The sequence below is a fragment of the Haliotis rufescens genome, unplaced genomic scaffold, assembly GCF_023055435.1.
Source record: "Haliotis rufescens isolate VD_foot unplaced genomic scaffold, xgHalRufe1.0.p SCAF_8, whole genome shotgun sequence".
NCBI lineage: Eukaryota > Metazoa > Mollusca > Gastropoda > Lepetellida > Haliotidae > Haliotis > Haliotis rufescens.
This window is the reverse complement of record NW_025964372.1, coordinates 8,786,653-8,805,330: the sequence shown is the minus strand read 5'-3', so window position 1 is coordinate 8,805,330 and position 18,678 is coordinate 8,786,653. Positions and strand designations below refer to the sequence as shown.

General features: G+C 41.0%; 1 protein-coding gene across 1 annotated transcript in view; it reads right to left on the bottom strand.

Annotated features, from left to right (window-relative positions):
* Nucleotides 1-1,703: 1,703 nt before the first annotated feature.
* LOC124125359 (pappalysin-1-like) overlaps nucleotides 1,704-18,678 on the bottom strand; it is a 46,275-nt gene continuing 29,300 nt past the window's right edge. The window contains exons 9-21 of the mRNA XM_048389714.1: nucleotides 15,108-15,280; nucleotides 14,653-14,781; nucleotides 14,210-14,301; nucleotides 13,215-13,414; nucleotides 12,436-12,516; nucleotides 12,037-12,262; nucleotides 10,198-10,441; nucleotides 9,175-9,365; nucleotides 8,527-8,731; nucleotides 6,969-7,128; nucleotides 6,484-6,628; nucleotides 6,097-6,287; nucleotides 1,704-5,190 (exon numbers count right to left, since the gene is read on the bottom strand). Coding sequence (XP_048245671.1) covers nucleotides 4,969-5,190; nucleotides 6,097-6,287; nucleotides 6,484-6,628; nucleotides 6,969-7,128; nucleotides 8,527-8,731; nucleotides 9,175-9,365; nucleotides 10,198-10,441; nucleotides 12,037-12,262; nucleotides 12,436-12,516; nucleotides 13,215-13,414; nucleotides 14,210-14,301; nucleotides 14,653-14,781; nucleotides 15,108-15,280 — 2,259 coding nt within the window. The 3' untranslated portion in view covers nucleotides 1,704-4,968. The remainder of the gene's footprint in view (nucleotides 5,191-6,096; nucleotides 6,288-6,483; nucleotides 6,629-6,968; nucleotides 7,129-8,526; nucleotides 8,732-9,174; nucleotides 9,366-10,197; nucleotides 10,442-12,036; nucleotides 12,263-12,435; nucleotides 12,517-13,214; nucleotides 13,415-14,209; nucleotides 14,302-14,652; nucleotides 14,782-15,107; nucleotides 15,281-18,678) is intronic.

Sequence of the window (18,678 nt, the reverse complement as noted above, 5' to 3'; positions counted from 1 at the left end):
TTTGTCTGTCAAGGAGCAAAAGTTGGTGAGTTTAGGTTTACTTCAACAAAACTAGATCAATCACAGTGTTGTACAACGATTATATGGCGATTGTAAGTCACAGTAATTAATAAAACCAGACTACGATGGTACAATTGTCGAAAATATTTTAAGCAAATCAGACCTGAACATTTTAAATTAATTTAAACTCACCAGAATGGATTTCGACAGATTATCCTCATCATTCTATTCTAAATGTGAAGATCCTTGGTAGAATAGGTCTTCAGCAACCTATTCTTGCCCTAAAAGGCGACTATGCTTGTCGTAACTGGATCGGGTGGGCTAGCTCGCTCACTTGGTTGATGCATGTCATCGTATCCCAATTGCTTGGATCGATGCTCATTATGTCAGTCACGGGATTGTCTGGTCCAGATTCGATTATTTACAGACCGCCGTCATATAGCTGGAATATTGCTGAGTGCGGCGTTAAACAACAATGTGACTAGGTTCTGTTCCAAGAGTTTGATATTTATCTGGACGTTCCAAGATGGAAATGTGAAAATGGTCAGAATGTTTTCCGTGAGCAACATTTTACTTCTGAAGTATTAAACGATGTTGACTTTTCAAACAATGACATTTCCAAACAAGTATTGAAACATCCTGGGCAGACACTGAAAAAAGACATCAAGGAGGCAATCTACATTGACACCCAAAGTGTGGCGGAACAATAAGTGGTCTAGACATAAATAGATCTGTGGCACAGGACTTACAGCCAGTGTCTAGATCGATGTCCAGCAACAAACCTTCAGAACGTTAATATACCAGTTGAGCAACTTCCGAAATTTAATTTCAGAGTGTGTCTCCATTTTTGCTTGAAATGTCGGAGGCCATGTTGGAATATAGCTCTGACTTAAAACACCCTTTCTCTTGCGATGTGCTCCAAGGTGTCACATATTTAAGTTTCGACGATTGTTTAGCGCAAACACGATGTTTAGAAAATCTCGCCAAAAACGGCCTGTAAACATTCCAGTGATTGATATCATGAGCAATGATCCACACGTCGTGTCGTTGTGGGGGCTGCTCAATTACACAGTTCATATAAACCACTTGATGTGTTGGGCGCAAGTAGACCTACGCCAAGTTGCCCTATAAATCTACCAACGAACCAACGTGAAATGTAATTGTCATTGGTACACAGAAACGATCGACCCTGTTCAACACTTTCATGTAAACTGCGAACAAGCTCAACGAATTCGAAGCATTATCAGCCCATTTTCTTTGTTCTATAAAAAAAAAAGAAATTCATAGTGCAAGAGATACCATGCCGCAGTTTAACATGAATACCCCACTCGGACACAGTATATTGATTCCGAGCCGGCCAGTCCTTATTTAAGCCCCTTAATGCCGAGCGCCAGGCAGGCTTACAATAAGTACCATCTTTTAACGTATTTTGGTATAACGCGGCCGGGGATCGAACCCCGGACCTTCCGCTCTCCGGGCAGACGCTCTACCACCAGACCATGGAGATGGTCGTCTTCTGTTCGGACTTAATGTATGTAAAGCATGTTATTCCTCCTTTGTGTGTATATGTACCCAGTGTAGAACGACACAATAACACCTCCACTACAATTTCTACGAACAATAATATGTACGTTTGTATATAGAGCATTCCACACCCCGTCTGGGCTACACATCATGAATTGTAACAAAGTCCTCGTTGCACTGGATAGCTAGTAACAACTAAATATCTTTATTCATTTTATTCACAAAATGGTAGGAACATACAATAATATATGAAAACACTAACAAGAGACATAACAATATTCAAACAATGAACAAATCAAAGTACAAAGTAACGACAAATGTTGTTGGCATAAACACGAGGTTCCCGCAGGGATGACGAATGTACTTCATACAAGCATAAGGCCGAACAATTATATTGTTCCTCGTGTCGACCAGCTTGACTTGTATTTAAGTAACAATGGCCTTTTCTACTTTGAAGGGCAGCAAGACCCTGTTGCTCGCCATGAACTGATAGTTATATGCGGTAGAAAATACGGCCACCAATTGAGACTGTCATGAGGGGATTCAAATGTATTCCATATCTAAGAGTGTACTTATTTGACTGTGCAGTGAGTTTGATTTCATTATTATAATATTAACTGGAAAGAATCACAACATGCGGATCAGCAGTTTCTGATGTGTAAAGCGTTTTACTGTCGCCAGATAATCAACCATGGCCAAAGATGATAAAAGTGCAAAAGATAATGCCTATGAAATCAAAACCTTGTAGACACAAGATTTATCTCCAGGTCACTACTGAGGAGGATATTATTAACAATGTCTTTACTGATGAAAGCACATTTCGTTTCAATAGAGAAATCCAAGTGACAGTTTCAGCTCACTAGTCATTATGAGTTTCAATTTCATCAATATCAGATGTTAGCTTTCTCTACCGGTAAACAAAGATCTGAGAGCATCCCGTAACAGGTCACGTCATAACGACCTTTCGCGAACTTTGTCCGACCAATGAAATGACGAAAAGGAATAATCAAATCAGAAATCAGCTTTACCGAATTTTACGGCACAAGTTTCAAACTGGTGACTTCTATTCCATACTACGTTTGGAAAATATTTTGACAAAGCTCTCGATTCAAACTTTAAAAACTGAGCAAAATATCATTCTGTAATGTCCAATAGATCACCTAGATTGTATGGCAGTACTTTCCACAGGCAATGCAAAGTCCCTTCCGTCCAAATGTGATCCCATTAAAGCAACAGATAGACAATGATTTTGACGGGTTCAGTCGTACAACCCGTAACTGTCGCTCGGAATACTCCGTGTTAACCTTTTCGAGATTGCATGATCAGAAAACAAATTCTGACTGTCAATTTTCATCATCTGGTAAGCGACGCTCTGACTGGTCGGATGAAACGTCGTTCTGACGTGCCCTTTTGATGTCCTCAGATCTCTGTTAAGCGCTAGCGAGAACTAAGATCAGATTTGAATGAGATTGAGGGGAGTAAGATTTTCAACCATTTACAAAATGTGTGGTTTTTTTCTAATACGTGTGCTAATTTATTGAAATGATCAAATTAGATTCCCATGCATTGAAAATGAATAGACAGACGGACAATGCGCAATGCTTTAATAATTAACTTGGTTCTGAGGTTATGTCGAGTAATGACATCTACCCATTGTTTGAATAGGGGAACAAAATACCTGCAAAAGGAGAAATACAAGTTCAAACAGAAGGCTGTGGTTTGAGGCTGTTTGAAGGGTAATATGTCTTAGTAATCACAAACAATTTATACATTTTCAGAATGTTCTAAATATATACGTAAGAATCAATAATTTTATTATCATTTATGTTGTTCCTCAGTGGTCGATAACTGAGCGCAAGCTTTCTCCTTTGTTTGTTTAGACACACACTGGTGTTTAATTAACAAAATAGTGGACTTCATGTAGAAGTGAATGTAACAGAACCTGCTTCGGCCTTTCCTCATGATGGGGACATTCTGCCCTTCGACAAAAAGTACGAGTTTGCACGTAAACAAGAGCTGTGTAAAACCAATAAGATCGACCACAAGAGTACTATGGCGGGATCCCCTATATGCACATAGTCGCCAGAAACGATTTCTACCTTGAGGTAGGTCTCGAAGTCAATCACACTGAATAACTTCGTTCAAACAAGGGGACAACATTAGGCTGCTAACGTCGGGTATGACTGTATATAAGTTAAAGGTTATTATGCACATATATGTACATCACCAGCAACTGTGAGCTGCATCTTACAGCTCAGAGTCGAAGCATAACTCACAACATGTACACCAACACAATCACGCGAATACAAATGCCACAAAATCACGAGTGTCTGACTTAATGTACTACTAAAGATTGCATGCCAGGAACAATCACTCGCAAACACAAATCTTTGGTTTCTTCCGTTGGTTACATCATGCATACGGCAACTTCATTTAACCGAATCATTCTCACGCAATTTATGTACCAATTACTTTCATATTGTTGAATGTTGGTGAGGAACGCATTGATCGCCGGGAAAACTATAATGTTCAAACCAACATTCTATTTAAATTGTGCTTTGAAAAATACTCTATATAAATCCCTCCCTGCAAACACGCCTGACTCCGCACAACGCGATATGGCCCGTGATCGGAATCCTTTCTGAATTGACAGTGCTAGATTTAAACAGTTCCACACTGAAAACGAAGTAACAATAACTTAGTGCGCCTATTCCAATATTCAATTATCCTGGAAACCGTGAATTGTTTCCCCATCAAACTAAAACCAGGTATTGTTAAAAGACGCGATATGATCGCGTGGGTACTCGTAGGACTAACACTAACTTTAGACTTCTCACGAATGCAAACAACATGCAGAGAACTACATTCTCCTTCAAACGGAAACTCTCATGTTCGTTCATAGCATATGCCCAATACAATTGTTACATAAAACAATGCCACGGATCCTCGACACTCTCATTTTACAAAGATCTCCTTACTTTGGACGGACAAATGTTCTAACTTCCATTGTTCTGATGGTTCTCTATCCCGATGTAAATGTCAATGATTGAGCAGTCTACAGGACCGAACTGAAGTAAGACTGTCCCTGTCAACACAATACCACGACTTTCACAGTAACAGTTTGTGAAACTAGCTGCTTAACTAACCCTCATGCCACTATCTACAAACAACGTCTCAACATATCATCTGGGAATGTAATAGGACAATCAAGATTAGAGTTCGGCCAGTTCATGACTTTGGTGACTATTTTGAAGACAAAACCAAACTTTACCATAACGGAAAATCAAATAATGATCTTTCTGGTGGCTTCTAGACTATCAAGTGCAACACAAACCAATTGTTTGGTTAAACATGTGATGTTTTCATCTGACATGATTAAATCGCAATCTTCCCCAAGAGCCAACAGAAGGCAGTGATGTCGTTAGAACTAAATAACTGTAGAAATTAGTGTACTGAAGACCCGTCTCCCGTTTTCTTCTTTCGCCCTTTCTTTCTTTTGGCAACATTTTCTTTGGCTTTGGGGTCTTTACATGCACACTCCGAGGTACATGTTTTGGCAAATGGCATGACTTGGCCACCAACTGTGGAGCGACAACAGTCACCGCCGTCCCAGTTGCAGTGTTCCCGGTTGTCACGGCCGTCACACCATCCATCAGACATAGACGCCTAGTCAAAGAAACTAGAGTAACTGTTTAATGTCACAAACACAATATATAGTTATGGTTAATTTATATCATCGGTCAATGTGTATTGCTATACAACAGTGAAGACCTGTTTTGACATAGCCTTTTTGCCCTGCATGCAACTGGAAGGAACTTTATTTGCATAGTCTCAAGTGTCAACAATAACAATTTCAACCAACTTCAGTTTCATGTACAACAAGGGCGAAAATGTAAATCCTAATGACACACCATAGGATTAACAACAATATCTTACATAGTGGACAAACTGTACCCACCATACACCAACAATACATGAGTAATTGAAGGACTTGGTCAATCTCAAACACCAAAATCAGGAGAGTTTATGTCACAAGCTGGTATGGCAACCCTATTGAAAACTCATTTGAAGCCATTTTTACAATCTTTGCCTAAACTCTACTGACTTTTTAAATATGATCCTTGATTTGGCATACGCACTTTAACAATGCTCATTTTCTTAACATGCATTCTGGCTTATGTGGACATTTTAATGTTCATCAAAGTTGATAATCTTCATTCCAAAATCAAAACTGAAGTAAATAAAGATGCGACTAACGGAATCGGAGGGTCAGGCTCGCTGACTTGGTTGATGCATGTCATCGTATCCGAAATGCGTAGATCGATGTTCATGACGTCCATCACTGGATTGTCTGGTCCAGATGCGAATATTTACAGACCAGCGTCATATAAGTGGAATATTTTTAAGGCAGCGTTGAACAAGAAACAAACAAACAAATCATAATTATCTGTTTGTTGTACATGTATGTAACCTTCACCTATGAAAATAATATTCACGTTACTTTATGTGAAATTATGCAACATCCTCTGCGTGCCGGCTGTAATGATATATCACACGGTATTGGACACTTACAACGCTGCACTTCTCCACACATTTAACGTGTCTCGGGTTCGGGAACCAGTGAGAAGATCCTGTACATGTGAAATTTGTGATGATTTGGCCTGTTGTTGGCCCATTGAGAACACGTTTCTTCCGTCGAGTCGTCCTTCCCATGTACACAGCTTCGTGGATAGAAAATCGGCATCTCACCCCGCAAGTTGTGCCTGGAAGAACACACAAGAAGAACACTTTTGCCGTGTCTAGCTCCTGTTCATACATAATTTTGATTCCCTAAAATGAGTAATTACTGAAATGACTTAACTTTGAGAAGGAAAGTAGTAATCGTTTCTGTAAATACACTTCTGCGTTATCGCAACGTTTTCGCAGCAGTTAAACATTACAAATCCACAGTAGTCCTACCAAAGGCATAGTTCCCATGAGGGCAGTCGATGACTTGATCTTGGAGGTGCGATGGTGGCTCGCATTTGGCAGCAAGATGTGAACGACAGGGCTTGAACTCACCAGACCACATACCGTTAGACTTGCATATGATTTTCTGTTTGGGCTAGAAACAAGACAGTTTGATGCTTCTCTATGACATCTAAGGGCAACAGTGAATGTTGTATTATGCCGCAGTAAGCAGTATTCCAGCTACACCACAGTGGTTTTAAATAATGAAACCCGGGCCAGGTAAATCTGTGTTTGTCAGCATTGAGCATTCCTTAATAGGGAGTCGGTTCGTCCGGAATCCCCATGGATCCCAGACGAAAACATCGGGTTTATGCGAATAATATGTCGTAAATAAAAATGCATAACATAATCAATAGTATCTGAAGTATCCGCAAGCCCCTTTACAAAAACGGTTACCAGATGAGGTTTTTACAGACAGTGTAATATTCTTTTACCTGGCTGTTGTCTTTACATCTGAGAACACAACGGCTCCGAGCTTTGTTACTGCACTTAAAGAGACCAGCTAGGGCTACCGGTAAGGAAGGGCACTGTATCCTCACACAACGGGGTCCATTCCATTCTCCGTTGTCCCCACAGGTCAGCTGATAGCTTCGTCTGGAACCAGAATCCATGCGCAGCAGTTTACACACAGGCGGGCACACACACAGGCATACATGCACAGTGGAACCATGCACACTAGGTTGTGTACTGCACACAAGAAAACTGAAAGCTTGCACAACAATATATATATATATATATATACAGGCACATACAAGAGGGAGATGTCAATGTAACACGAGCGAGTAATACTTTTGTTGTTGATCATATTATACGTCCAAAAATGACAGTCAATATATTGGACATGTCTGATAACCTTAAGTTAAATATGTCATTTGTTTTAGAAAATAATCGCAATTTTCAGTGGTCCCAATCTCATTCAAATCCTACGTTAGTTCTCGCTACCGCTAAACAAGGATCTGAAGACATCCCATTAGGGGTCACGTCAGAACGACCTTTCATCCGACCAATCAGAGCATCGCTTACCAGATCATGAAAGTGACAGTCGGAATGTGATTTCTAATCATACAACCTCGAACACTTTAACACGGGGTATTCCTAACGATAGTTACGGGTTTAACAACTTAATCCATACAATCTAGACCATCTATTAGCCATTCCAGAATGTTCTTTTGTTTAGGTTTCAAATTTGTAATCGAGAATATGTCAAAATATATTGCGAAGCGTAGACGCCAATTTGAAAGGTCGGTCTGACGTGACCCGTAATGGGATGTCCTCCGATCTTTGTTTAGCAGTAGCGAGAACTAAGATCTGATTTTAATGAGATTGCAGTGGTCAAAAACATGCAGTCATCATACCTCGTCCTTGTCAGAGACTCATGTTTATACTTTTCGAACCATGCTAATTAAGGTGCATATTCTACGTTCAAACGTACTCACGTTCACGTGCACGCACACGCACCAAACAATACGCAACGAAATCAGTGAATCATTTCTTCCTTTTTTCTAGATTTTCAGAAGTAGAATAAAACTAAAATGTCGTGTTCTCCTGGCAAAATGGTAACGCTTACATTTAAAGTTGTCAGTGGTTTTATTGTTAGGTTCGGTCCTTACCCATCAGTATAGAGAACCCGCCTCAGTTGCTCTGGGCGCTTCGGAAAGTGCAATGTACATTATGTACGGGAAGTACCGAGCGGCTGGCTACATGGCACTGGTCTACTGGGGATTCTATTACCCTGGCATCAGTTGTAGCAGTGTGGTCCTGCGCCATGATAGTGGAATTCATATATATTGGAGATGCGAAAGACTATGAATACCAAATGATCCGTTAACCAGGGCAATACCTTGTCCAGCACTTTGGGCATTCCCCTTCGTGTTGTGGAGTCTTGCGCTATGCAATCTGCATGTCACTATTTAAGTAACCAATTCAACTTGTTGGGCTTTATGTTTGGAATCGTTGGCCGCATTATCAGAGACAACACATGATGTCACTCACCTGTTGAATTTCTGTTTCTCCACGTAAAATCCTTTCTTGCATTTAAATTTACAAGTTGTTGAGAGTGGTTTACGCCCTCGCTTACACTGCCTGGTGATGAGTTTGGCGTGTGGGATCTGCAGAGGAGGGTAACAACGTATATGGCACGTGGACGTGGGGGCCGACCACAACCCGTCAGTCTCACAACGTATGGTGTTGTCATAACCTATAACAACAAAAACTATAATGAAATCTTTAGTCCAAAAGTGAACAGATTATTCTTCAGATGGAATTTCGATAATCCCCTGCTACCAATTTTTACAACAATGTTTCTTTATTGCGGAGAACCTCTTTACCTTATATCATAACCTCGGGTCATTCATCTTCCACACAATCAGTACAAGCAGGCCTTTTATTCGGATATATTATTTCCAATAATGACTTTCATCATTTCTACAACTGGTTTACTTTCAACCTGGTGGTATGAAATAACGAGTAGGTGAGATAAGGATGTTACCCATGACAAAGCAAAAGCAAATTGCAGGAGCGACTTCACCAAAACCCCAAAAATGTGTGTAATCCCGATTAAAATGGAGGGACTGAGCGCAGGACACACTTCCTGTCAGGGAGGAAGCCATTCCAATCTTCTGGTTTCGTCCCTGTTCCTACCTTGCTGTCGAGCAGGTGGGTTGCACTTGAATGTACAGTTGTTGCCGTGTGTTGTTCCAAACGGACAGGCGGATGATGCAAATGGAACCGCAGGTATCCCACAGTCTACAGGTACACAGGCCATAGGTGCTGCGCTCACCCACTTCCCACTGGCACACAGCGCGCGGTCAGTGTCACCCTCCAGGCGGTACCTTTCCGTCAGAACATTGTCGAATATATATACACTATCCCATCTCCACAATCTCCTATAAATCATTACACTGTGTTTGTTACACATAATAAAAAACGTAATGTTCGTTACTTATCTACTGTCCACATGAATACATCATGAATCAGCTGTTCATTTCCTAGAATCATCAGCTGAATATACAGCAGAGGTGTGCGTTCCTATGGTTTTTTGTTTGTTTGTTGTTTAAGGCCGCACTCAGCAATATTCCAGCTATATGACGACGGTCTGTAAATAATCGAATCTGGACCAGACAATCAAGTGATTGACATCATGAGCATCGATCCACGCGATCGGGATACGATGACATGCATCAAACATGTCAGCGAGCCTGACTACCCTATCCAGTTAGTCGCCTTTTTACGGCAAGCATGGGTTGCTGAAGACCTATTCTACCCCGGATCTTCACGGGAGCGTTCCATGTTAAGGATCTGGCACGTGCTAGTGCATGTAAATGCTGGTAAGTTCTGTGCCCTTTTTTAAAAAACAAGAACCAGTGAATTTCACACATACAATGCAATACATGAGCTATGTTCACATACACACCTTCGTGTTAGAGTGAGAGTTCGAATTCCAGATTCGTCCTACATTGATTCCTGGAATGTCATCACCCTATCAGTACTCGTTTGTTTCACCACAGTGGTAAACGTCTGAGACATGCACAACATTGGGCTCCATGCATGAAGATGACGCGCTGTGAAATAACTGAAATACTGTTCAAAGCAGCGTTACGCCTAACTCAATACCAGATCACAACATTGTTTCAGAGGAAAGCCCCAGTGTCCCTATTGACTGACCCCTCCATGCAGTGTACAGTACAGGTGTGTCCCTCGGTGTTGCCGGAGCACTGCGGCAGAGCATGTTGCAGAAGGAAGCGGGGGCACGTGGTGGAACAGTTCTGTGTGATGCAGCTGAGAGATCGCGGACTGTACACCTCCTGCCGGCCACATGTTGCTATCGTTACCGGGTCCAAGAGTCGGGACGATCGAAGCTTCACAGCACGGAAACTGTTTCTGTAGTAGTTAAAACTCAGCCGAATACCTGCAAAAAACATCACCCTTGAACACACGTGACTAAAGATTAGGGGACACTGGTGTTGTGAAGTGACGATTGATGTTTACAATAACACAGATGCCAAAATAGCAAGGAAAAACCTAGAAACATATAACCGGGGTGAACCAGATCTACCTAATGATAACTGAGAGCAGCCCCATTCGGTGAAAGAGCAGACCATCTTGTTAACAAAACAATAAAACCAAGATTCTTAAAGTCCAAGATTTTTCAAATGACATCATATGTTTCCGTCTTTTCAACAAAGTCCAACACTGCTCATTTTATAAACAGAGACATGAGATTAAGGCCAATTTGGTGAGACTTTTCCAAGTCTTTTCACGTTTTTAATCAAGGTGATCAAGTGATTTGATGCACTTGAGGCCCGTTTTATTGCAATAAAGATTTTGATTATCGATCAGATCGTCTTGACTGGGCGCGCTCTTTTGTTTAAAGCAAATGCATGTGATATGAGTAGTGGAATCTGGTTGGTCAATAGGGACATAGAAGGGAAATAACTCGAAATAGCCACTGGTGGCGCTACAATGGAGCCATGAAATTCCAGTCTAATTCGGCAAGGCTGGAAACAGGACTTTTACAGTCAGTCAACTCGCCTGACCTTATCTTTGATTTCAAGTATTGTAAATATTGACTGTTATCAGACATGTATTCTCCTCATGGAGCAGTTAGACAGCACTTGCTTCAAATGCAGTATCTCGGAGATCAGGTTATTTGAAGTACTTCCTTTTCTTTTAAGCGACTCGTTTATCAACCGAAACAAATTCCATTGGGCATGAAAGGCAAGACAATAGTAATATAATAATAATCATCATAATATGAATAAATAATTGTAAATTAGTAATGGTGAGAGTTGTCAAAGTTGTCCAAACTTCCCAAGTCACTATCCCAATACCCTTCAATGTCTTTACGATGCTTAAATATTAACAGATATAAACACGTCTTCCCAACTACCTGCTCATGGAACGCAATGTCACACATGAAAATTGTGCAGACATTACATAATGGCATACTTTTCCAACATCTTACATAAGTTTAGATATAAATTTACTTTTGCAACAAGAAAGGAATTACCTTAAGACAAACGAGTGACAAACGTGTTGATCCTCAGTCTAAACTGTAAGTTACCGGAATTTGTTTTTTGTTTTAATACACGTGACAAGTGAACCTGTAAAAGCACGTTATTTCATTGATATGACCAAAATAACATATTACAGAACTGTAAGATCACTCGACGATAACACTTCAACACTAACGTACCCAAGGTGCCACGCACAACATAGTTGACCTAACAGGTCATTATTGCTGTCACAAGCACGTCTTGAATAAAGACTTTGTAGGAAGCTGAACTACATGTGTTTTCCTTGGTAGAGCTATCCTTGCATTTACAAGTAGATATAATCAATTGTATTGTGAACTGTATACTAAGCTGTTATGATGTGAAGTTCACGGTTTGTTAGTCGTTATGTAATACAATATACAGAACAATGTACTAGACAATATCTATACCTGTATATTGTACTATGTATTTGGACATGTCAAAATGTGAGACTATAGAACCCAGTTACCTGTCGTGTGAAAGAATGGCCGAGACAGGTCATGTGTCACGGGTATGCTGGTAATAGGTTTGGAACAATCAAGAGTTGTCGCCCGTGACGAGAGGGGAATTGAATCATTGTTGGACTTGATCAGCTCAACTGTCACATTCTTTGAAGTAGGGTCGTGTTCCGACCTGCCATCAGAGCCGATGTACACTAAAACCTCAGTAGCCACGACTGGTTCCAAGAAATATAGCTGAATAACAAGCACATGTTACAGATAATGAATTTTTCCACAGTTATTTATCAAAACGTACGACAAAAGTAACATATTGGTTTCAATATCATTACCCGAAGGAGATAACCTAAACTATTATATGTGTAAAATAGGGTACGTCTACATATGAAGTGAACATTGGGTGGCTGTACCTCGATCCAAAAGTTTCCATTGTAGGAGTGACTTCCACAGGGAAACCAGGCATGGCTCGGTTCAACGTCCATCCCACATGCCTGAAAACACAAGTTTAGTGTGTAGATGGGGCTCAGATTAATCGTCAAAATATAATCTATAAAACAGTGACCTGTCCACTTGTGTTTGAACGTGTTTTGTTTGTCTGTCTGCTGTTTAACGTGGCACTCAGTAATATTCCAGCTATATGACGGTGGTCTGTAAACACTCGAGTTTGGAACAGACAATCCAGTGATTGACATCATGAGCACCGATCTTCGCAATTGGGATTCGATGACATGCATCAACCAAGTTATTGAACCTGACCACGCGATTCCGTTGGTCGCCTCTTATGACAAGCATGGGCTGCTGAATTCTAAGCCGGACTTCCACAAGTAGCTTGACTGTCTAAAGATTCACAGCGCCAGGTCATTATGACACAGCCAGGACTGGTCCTCCAGGTGGTCACCGATCGAAGTATTTCGTACTATGTAACCAATGTGACCACACATCCACACTTCACTTGGAATCTATAGAAGAGTGGAAATTTACTCTTTTCCGCTATCTTCACGTGGGGGTCCACGAGGGGGTCCACAAGGAGGTCCACGAGGGGTCCACGAGAAAAGCACAATTATCTGCGTTCTGTTTATCTATTTTTCAAATCAGCTACCTAAATGTTTGAAGACAAACTGAACATTTCTTCAATTTGTATTAAATATATTTTTTTAACAAACGTGCATGATGTTTACTGATGGCGCACATTGGATTTATCTGGTGGTCCAGTCACAACTGTCTCTGGACACATGGGTAGTTGGAACTGCGGGTTGGCTGTGGCTATATGCGCCCACTGGTCCCTGTAGCCAGGCGGAGTGTAGTAGCCACAGTCGGACACACTGGAGGTCACCTCGAAGTCCTCACACACCCCGTCACCTTCATGTCGGTAACACAAGCTGGGTGAACCTGACAAGTACATTGGATAATGAAAGCTAGATCGTTGCCTTCCACATGCAGAACGTGGTGGCATCGATACCGTGCTGACATGTATGTGTATTTATATCTATCTGAAGAAGCGAGTTCACATCAACAAGTGGTAACACAATGATTCATCTTTAAGATAAAGAATAAGATTTTCTTTTCTTTTTTCTATTTAACCATTATCCTCCCACATGTTATGAAAGTAAGGAGAGGCCTTAGTGATTAAGAGCAAGTGAGTATGTTTTTACGCCGCTTTGAGATATATTCCAGAAATATCACGGCGGGGGACACCACAAATGGGCTTCACACAATGTTCCGATGTCGGGAATCGAACCCGGGTTTTCGGTGGGACGAGCGAACGCTTTAACCACTAGGCTACTCGCCCGCCCCTTAAGCGATCAGGAACAATAAAGCAAAAGTTGTAATTGGGTTTTTAATGACATTATTTGTATACGAGTTCATTTGGGCTAAACAAATCGTATGCTTAAAATAGGAGAATCCGAATGCAGTGAAAATAATCCGTTTTTGCCATAAAATAGACGACCAAACCCAAATAGAACCAGACTATACCAGAAGTGTGACACTCGCAGCGCTCTAGGTAGCGCTATATTAAACTTACCTGCAGCCCTAATGTTTTTCTCTGAACAGATCAGCGTGTATCGACTAAAACAATGCAAGTGTATGTAATCGAAAACACATGCAAATGTGATAGTGCACCAGTACGAACACATGAGGGGATGTATGTTTCGATAAAAAAATAACATAAATGTACATGTTTACCTTGGCAATGGAAGAACTCCTCGATTTTACACTCGACATTACATCCATCCCCGTCCATAGCATTATCATCGTCACACTCCTCTTGACTCTGGCTGAAAGATACGACAGATGGACTCAAGAGTAGTAGGGGACATGTAATCATATAAAACCCATGCCTATAACTACTGGCTCATAACAGTTCTTGCTTTGTCACGTCATACTCAAAGACAAAACAATGTTTTTGTAATTGACCTTATGTTGACGACTGCCCGTGATGCTATCCAATTAATGCAATCTTTCGTTGACAAAAGGAACCACGACTTTTTCCATAAGATTCAATGACTATCTTGAAAAGGATATTGAAAATCATAGAACGAAGTTCTTTACTTCTACTAACACCAACGTGTTCCTGTTGGATCTGATAATAACTGTAGGTCTTAATATCGCCACAGAAGAATGACTACCTCTCTAAATGACCGTCACCGCAGTAGTGTTGTCCGTGTGTATAGATAAGGGGTGGAGACATGGCGCTGAATGCCGTCCCTAACATCACCGTCACCCAGTACGAGTAGGTCTTCGACTTCTCAACTTCGCTGGAAGTTAATATCAAGCGAGGAATATACAATATCACCTCTCAGAGAAAGTGTTTCAATTGTTGGTCTTAGTATGCCCTTAAAATAGATTAATTAATTGTCATTTAGAAATAAAACGTGTGTCTCACATGTTACTTGAACATTAAAGGTAAATTTTGGAATATCTTAATATTTACTTGTGGTGCAACAAATAATTCTGTACATACATGATTTCGAATGTGATAATTTCATTATGTATGCTTAGGAGTTTATTTCATACTATGCTATGACCATGAATTACAATCAACTTTCAAACTTATATCCTGTCACTTACTCGTTGAACTTACAGATCAGAGAATCTGAGGTCACTTGTGTATCGAGAGTCGCCGTCGGTGAAAGGCGGCGACCTGGTCACCTTGTACTTGATTTTACTGCACGCCGAGCAATGGTGGTTAACTGGTTGGGACAGAATCTCTATGGCATCGATGGCGACGTACGGTGACCTGGTATATATGCGAATCTACAAGTGAATCAAATCATGGTATGTCATTAACCGGATTCACGTTGGTGCATAGTAAAATAGGAATGAAAACTTTACATACCTGGATTCGCATCTCCCTCATACCATTTTATTAAAGTAAAATGGCCACTCATATTTCCTGCCTTTGCTATATCATTGTCAGTATATGTTAGAACTCGTTTATTGTAAAAGACATCCAAATAAACAGAAATATGTATTAGTGGAACTGTTCGGGCGTTAGGTGCCATCAAGGTGCCAGTTCCCAAACTGAAGACCATTCAAAAACAGTCACCACGCCATATCTGACAACAGCCCAGCAATAACGCTGTGTGATTCGTTCAAATGAGAATAAACTAGATACTGAGATCACGCTGCCTCGCGGCTCATCTTAGTCACTTTGAAGTTGATTAGTTCTGCTCTTGTGATTTATCACTACCAATCTCATTTGAATCAATTTTGATCAGAATAGTTCTAGTTTTCATCTCTCGTTTCAACAATCTGCATGTGACCTCCGACAATCTTATCATTAAGGAATGTAGCTGGACAAATCTTTAAGGTTCACATATATTAATATTGATTTGATTAAAAAAATAAGAATGATTTGATTATCTTATAATTAGAAATAAATAAATGTTCAAGTGCATGACGTGACAGACGGAAGGAAAAGGGAAAACCAAACAATCGTCGTTGAAAATTAAAATTACAAGAACATATGTTGCGAAATCACGTGCAAGCTAAATTATATCGCAGTTAGTTTCAAAACGTACGCTTTTATTTCAAGATATTATGATTGAATGTGTGATTTTATCGTATTTATGATATGGCAGCATTACTTATTAGCAATGACTAGTGGTACCGCGTGTTTGAATTTAGCCCAAAGATGTAGCTAGAGGTTCCCATCCCGTTTCGAAATGTAGCGGAAGCAAACCAGAGAACCATAAATGCTTTTTGAATATATAACAGTTCTGCCCGAAAACCGTCCCAGACGTCAGATGCCGAATCAAGTCCTACTTTAATGTTGTTATTGTGGTATATGTTTTACTCAAACTTTTCTGGAGAGAGTAAAGCTATATTTCTTCATTATATTTAACAGTTTTGAACCAGACCAGACACGTTGTATGTTCAAAATGGGAACTCCAAATACAACTACAAGGAAGTTGCGAATCGGTTTATACTATATCTGGTCATATGGTCATGTGTACCTTCATTAAGTTGTTCTTGTATAAGCATCAACCAACCACTTCAGCTCACTTCGAATGTTTATCAGCAGATGGTGTACGTATGGAATATGCACATAGTCTAACAACAGTGTCACAGGTATCTGCTACATCGGTAATATTGACAAGAAACGGTAATGGACCAAGCATAGAACCTTGTGGAACACCAGCTTTTAACTTCTGGGCTGTGGAGTATTCTCCATTGACGAAGACCCTTTGCTCCCTATCTGAAATATAGTCAGATAACCAAAGGAGAAGTTTGTCTTGAATGCCATACTTTTGTAATTTATTCATGTGACCAGCATGCCAAGTCAAGTCAAGTCAAGGTCAAGTGATTTCTGTGATTGTGAAAATATCGAAATATGACTGTTCTTTTTTGTTTATGATGTGCATATTTCATGACAAAGTTCGACTGATTGATAAACTGTGTTGTGGCCCTTCTGAACCTGGTCTGGACCCACTTGCACAAAGCGATCTTAGCGCTAAGATGATTGTAACTCCCATCCTTAAACATAGGCTTACGATAGTCTTACCGCTAAGATCGCTTTGTGCAAGTGGGCCCTGGTATTCAAATATAAAGATTGTTAGAGTCAAAACAAATTACGCTTCTAACATCCGCTATCCGGTATCCTATTGTCCGGGTCCAGTAAACAGCAAGATATATCAAGGGTAATTGCACATATGTAGGATATGTATATTGAATAAGTGATAATATTCTCGCATAGGTTCGTTAACGTATTGAACTATATTAAAAAGACCACATACACTGAAACGCAAAAGAAACGTCACCCCAAGTAACATTGCATGGTTGTCAATTAAATATCTGGGTAATTTTTGTCAAAGTTTCTAAAATTTAACATTACCTTGTCCGGAAAAATGAAATTTGAAGATAAAAAAACAAAGCAGATGACATTAAAACCGATCGCCCAAACGTATCACGGCAACGGCCATGGTAACCAGTTGCACGTGAGTTCCGTGCAAAGTGAAATGCACATGCGTTCCCCCATTTCTTGCCCTATAAAAATCAACCCAGATCGGATAACATTAATTCGTTATTGAATCGCTACCACATGCCAAGATTTTACAAGAAATCAGCGACACCAAGCCCTTGGACGATTGCAACCTGAACAAACCGCCCGGCAAGTGGTCAATGCATTTCAAGTCCATATTTCAAGGACCATATACCGGCTCCAGCAACGGTACCAGACCACCAACACTACAGATGACCGACCACGTAGGGGAAGACCAAGGGTCATCACCCGACGTCAGGATGGTCAGATTGTGCGACAACATCTTCAAGATTGCATTGTTACTGCTGCGGAAACTGCTCGACAGACAATGGGGACACACCAGCGACACATTAGTGTGGACACCGTGCGTCGACGATTGACGAGCAGACACCTCCAGTGTCACAGGCCACACCGAGGATCCATTCTGACACCACGTCATCGCTGGGACCGTCTTCAGTGGGCAATACAGCACCAACATTGGCGCCACCAGCAGTGGAGAAGAGTCCTCTTCTCAGACGAGAGCCGTTACTGTATCTCAACAGCAGATGACAGAGAGAGAGTCTGGCGACGCCGTGGGCAACATTATTCGGAAGCTTGTGTTCTTGAGAGGGACTCGTGGGGTGGTCTGAGCATCATGGTGTGGGGTGGAATTGGTCTTGCACAGAGGATCGGCCCTGTGATCTTCCGGGACATCGGTCCAGGGAGAGGCAATGGTGTCACAGCAGCTCGGTACATCGATCAAGTCTTGAGACCATACGCCATACCTCATTTGGCACGTCGCCGCAACCACGAGATTCAGCATGATAATGCCCGTGCCCACACTGCGAGAGCAACAAGAGACTTCCTCCAACAGAATAGCATCAGAACCATGCAGTGGCCTGCCCTCAGTCCCGATTTAAATTCCATTGAGCACATTGAGATTAAAAGACGGCTGAATGACGTCCGACCAAGGCCGACAACTGCAGCTGAACTGCGTCAGGTGTTCTTCAAAGTGTGGGCTCAAGTGCATAAGGCCTTCATCAACCACCTCATCCTATCGACGTTGCACGGCAGTCATCAATGCACATGGCGGACACACAAGATACTGACTTGTGATGCCATTTTCACCGAGACTAGAGTTGTGTTTCACTTTAAGAACATTTGACACTTTAATTTCAACCTTGATGATCAG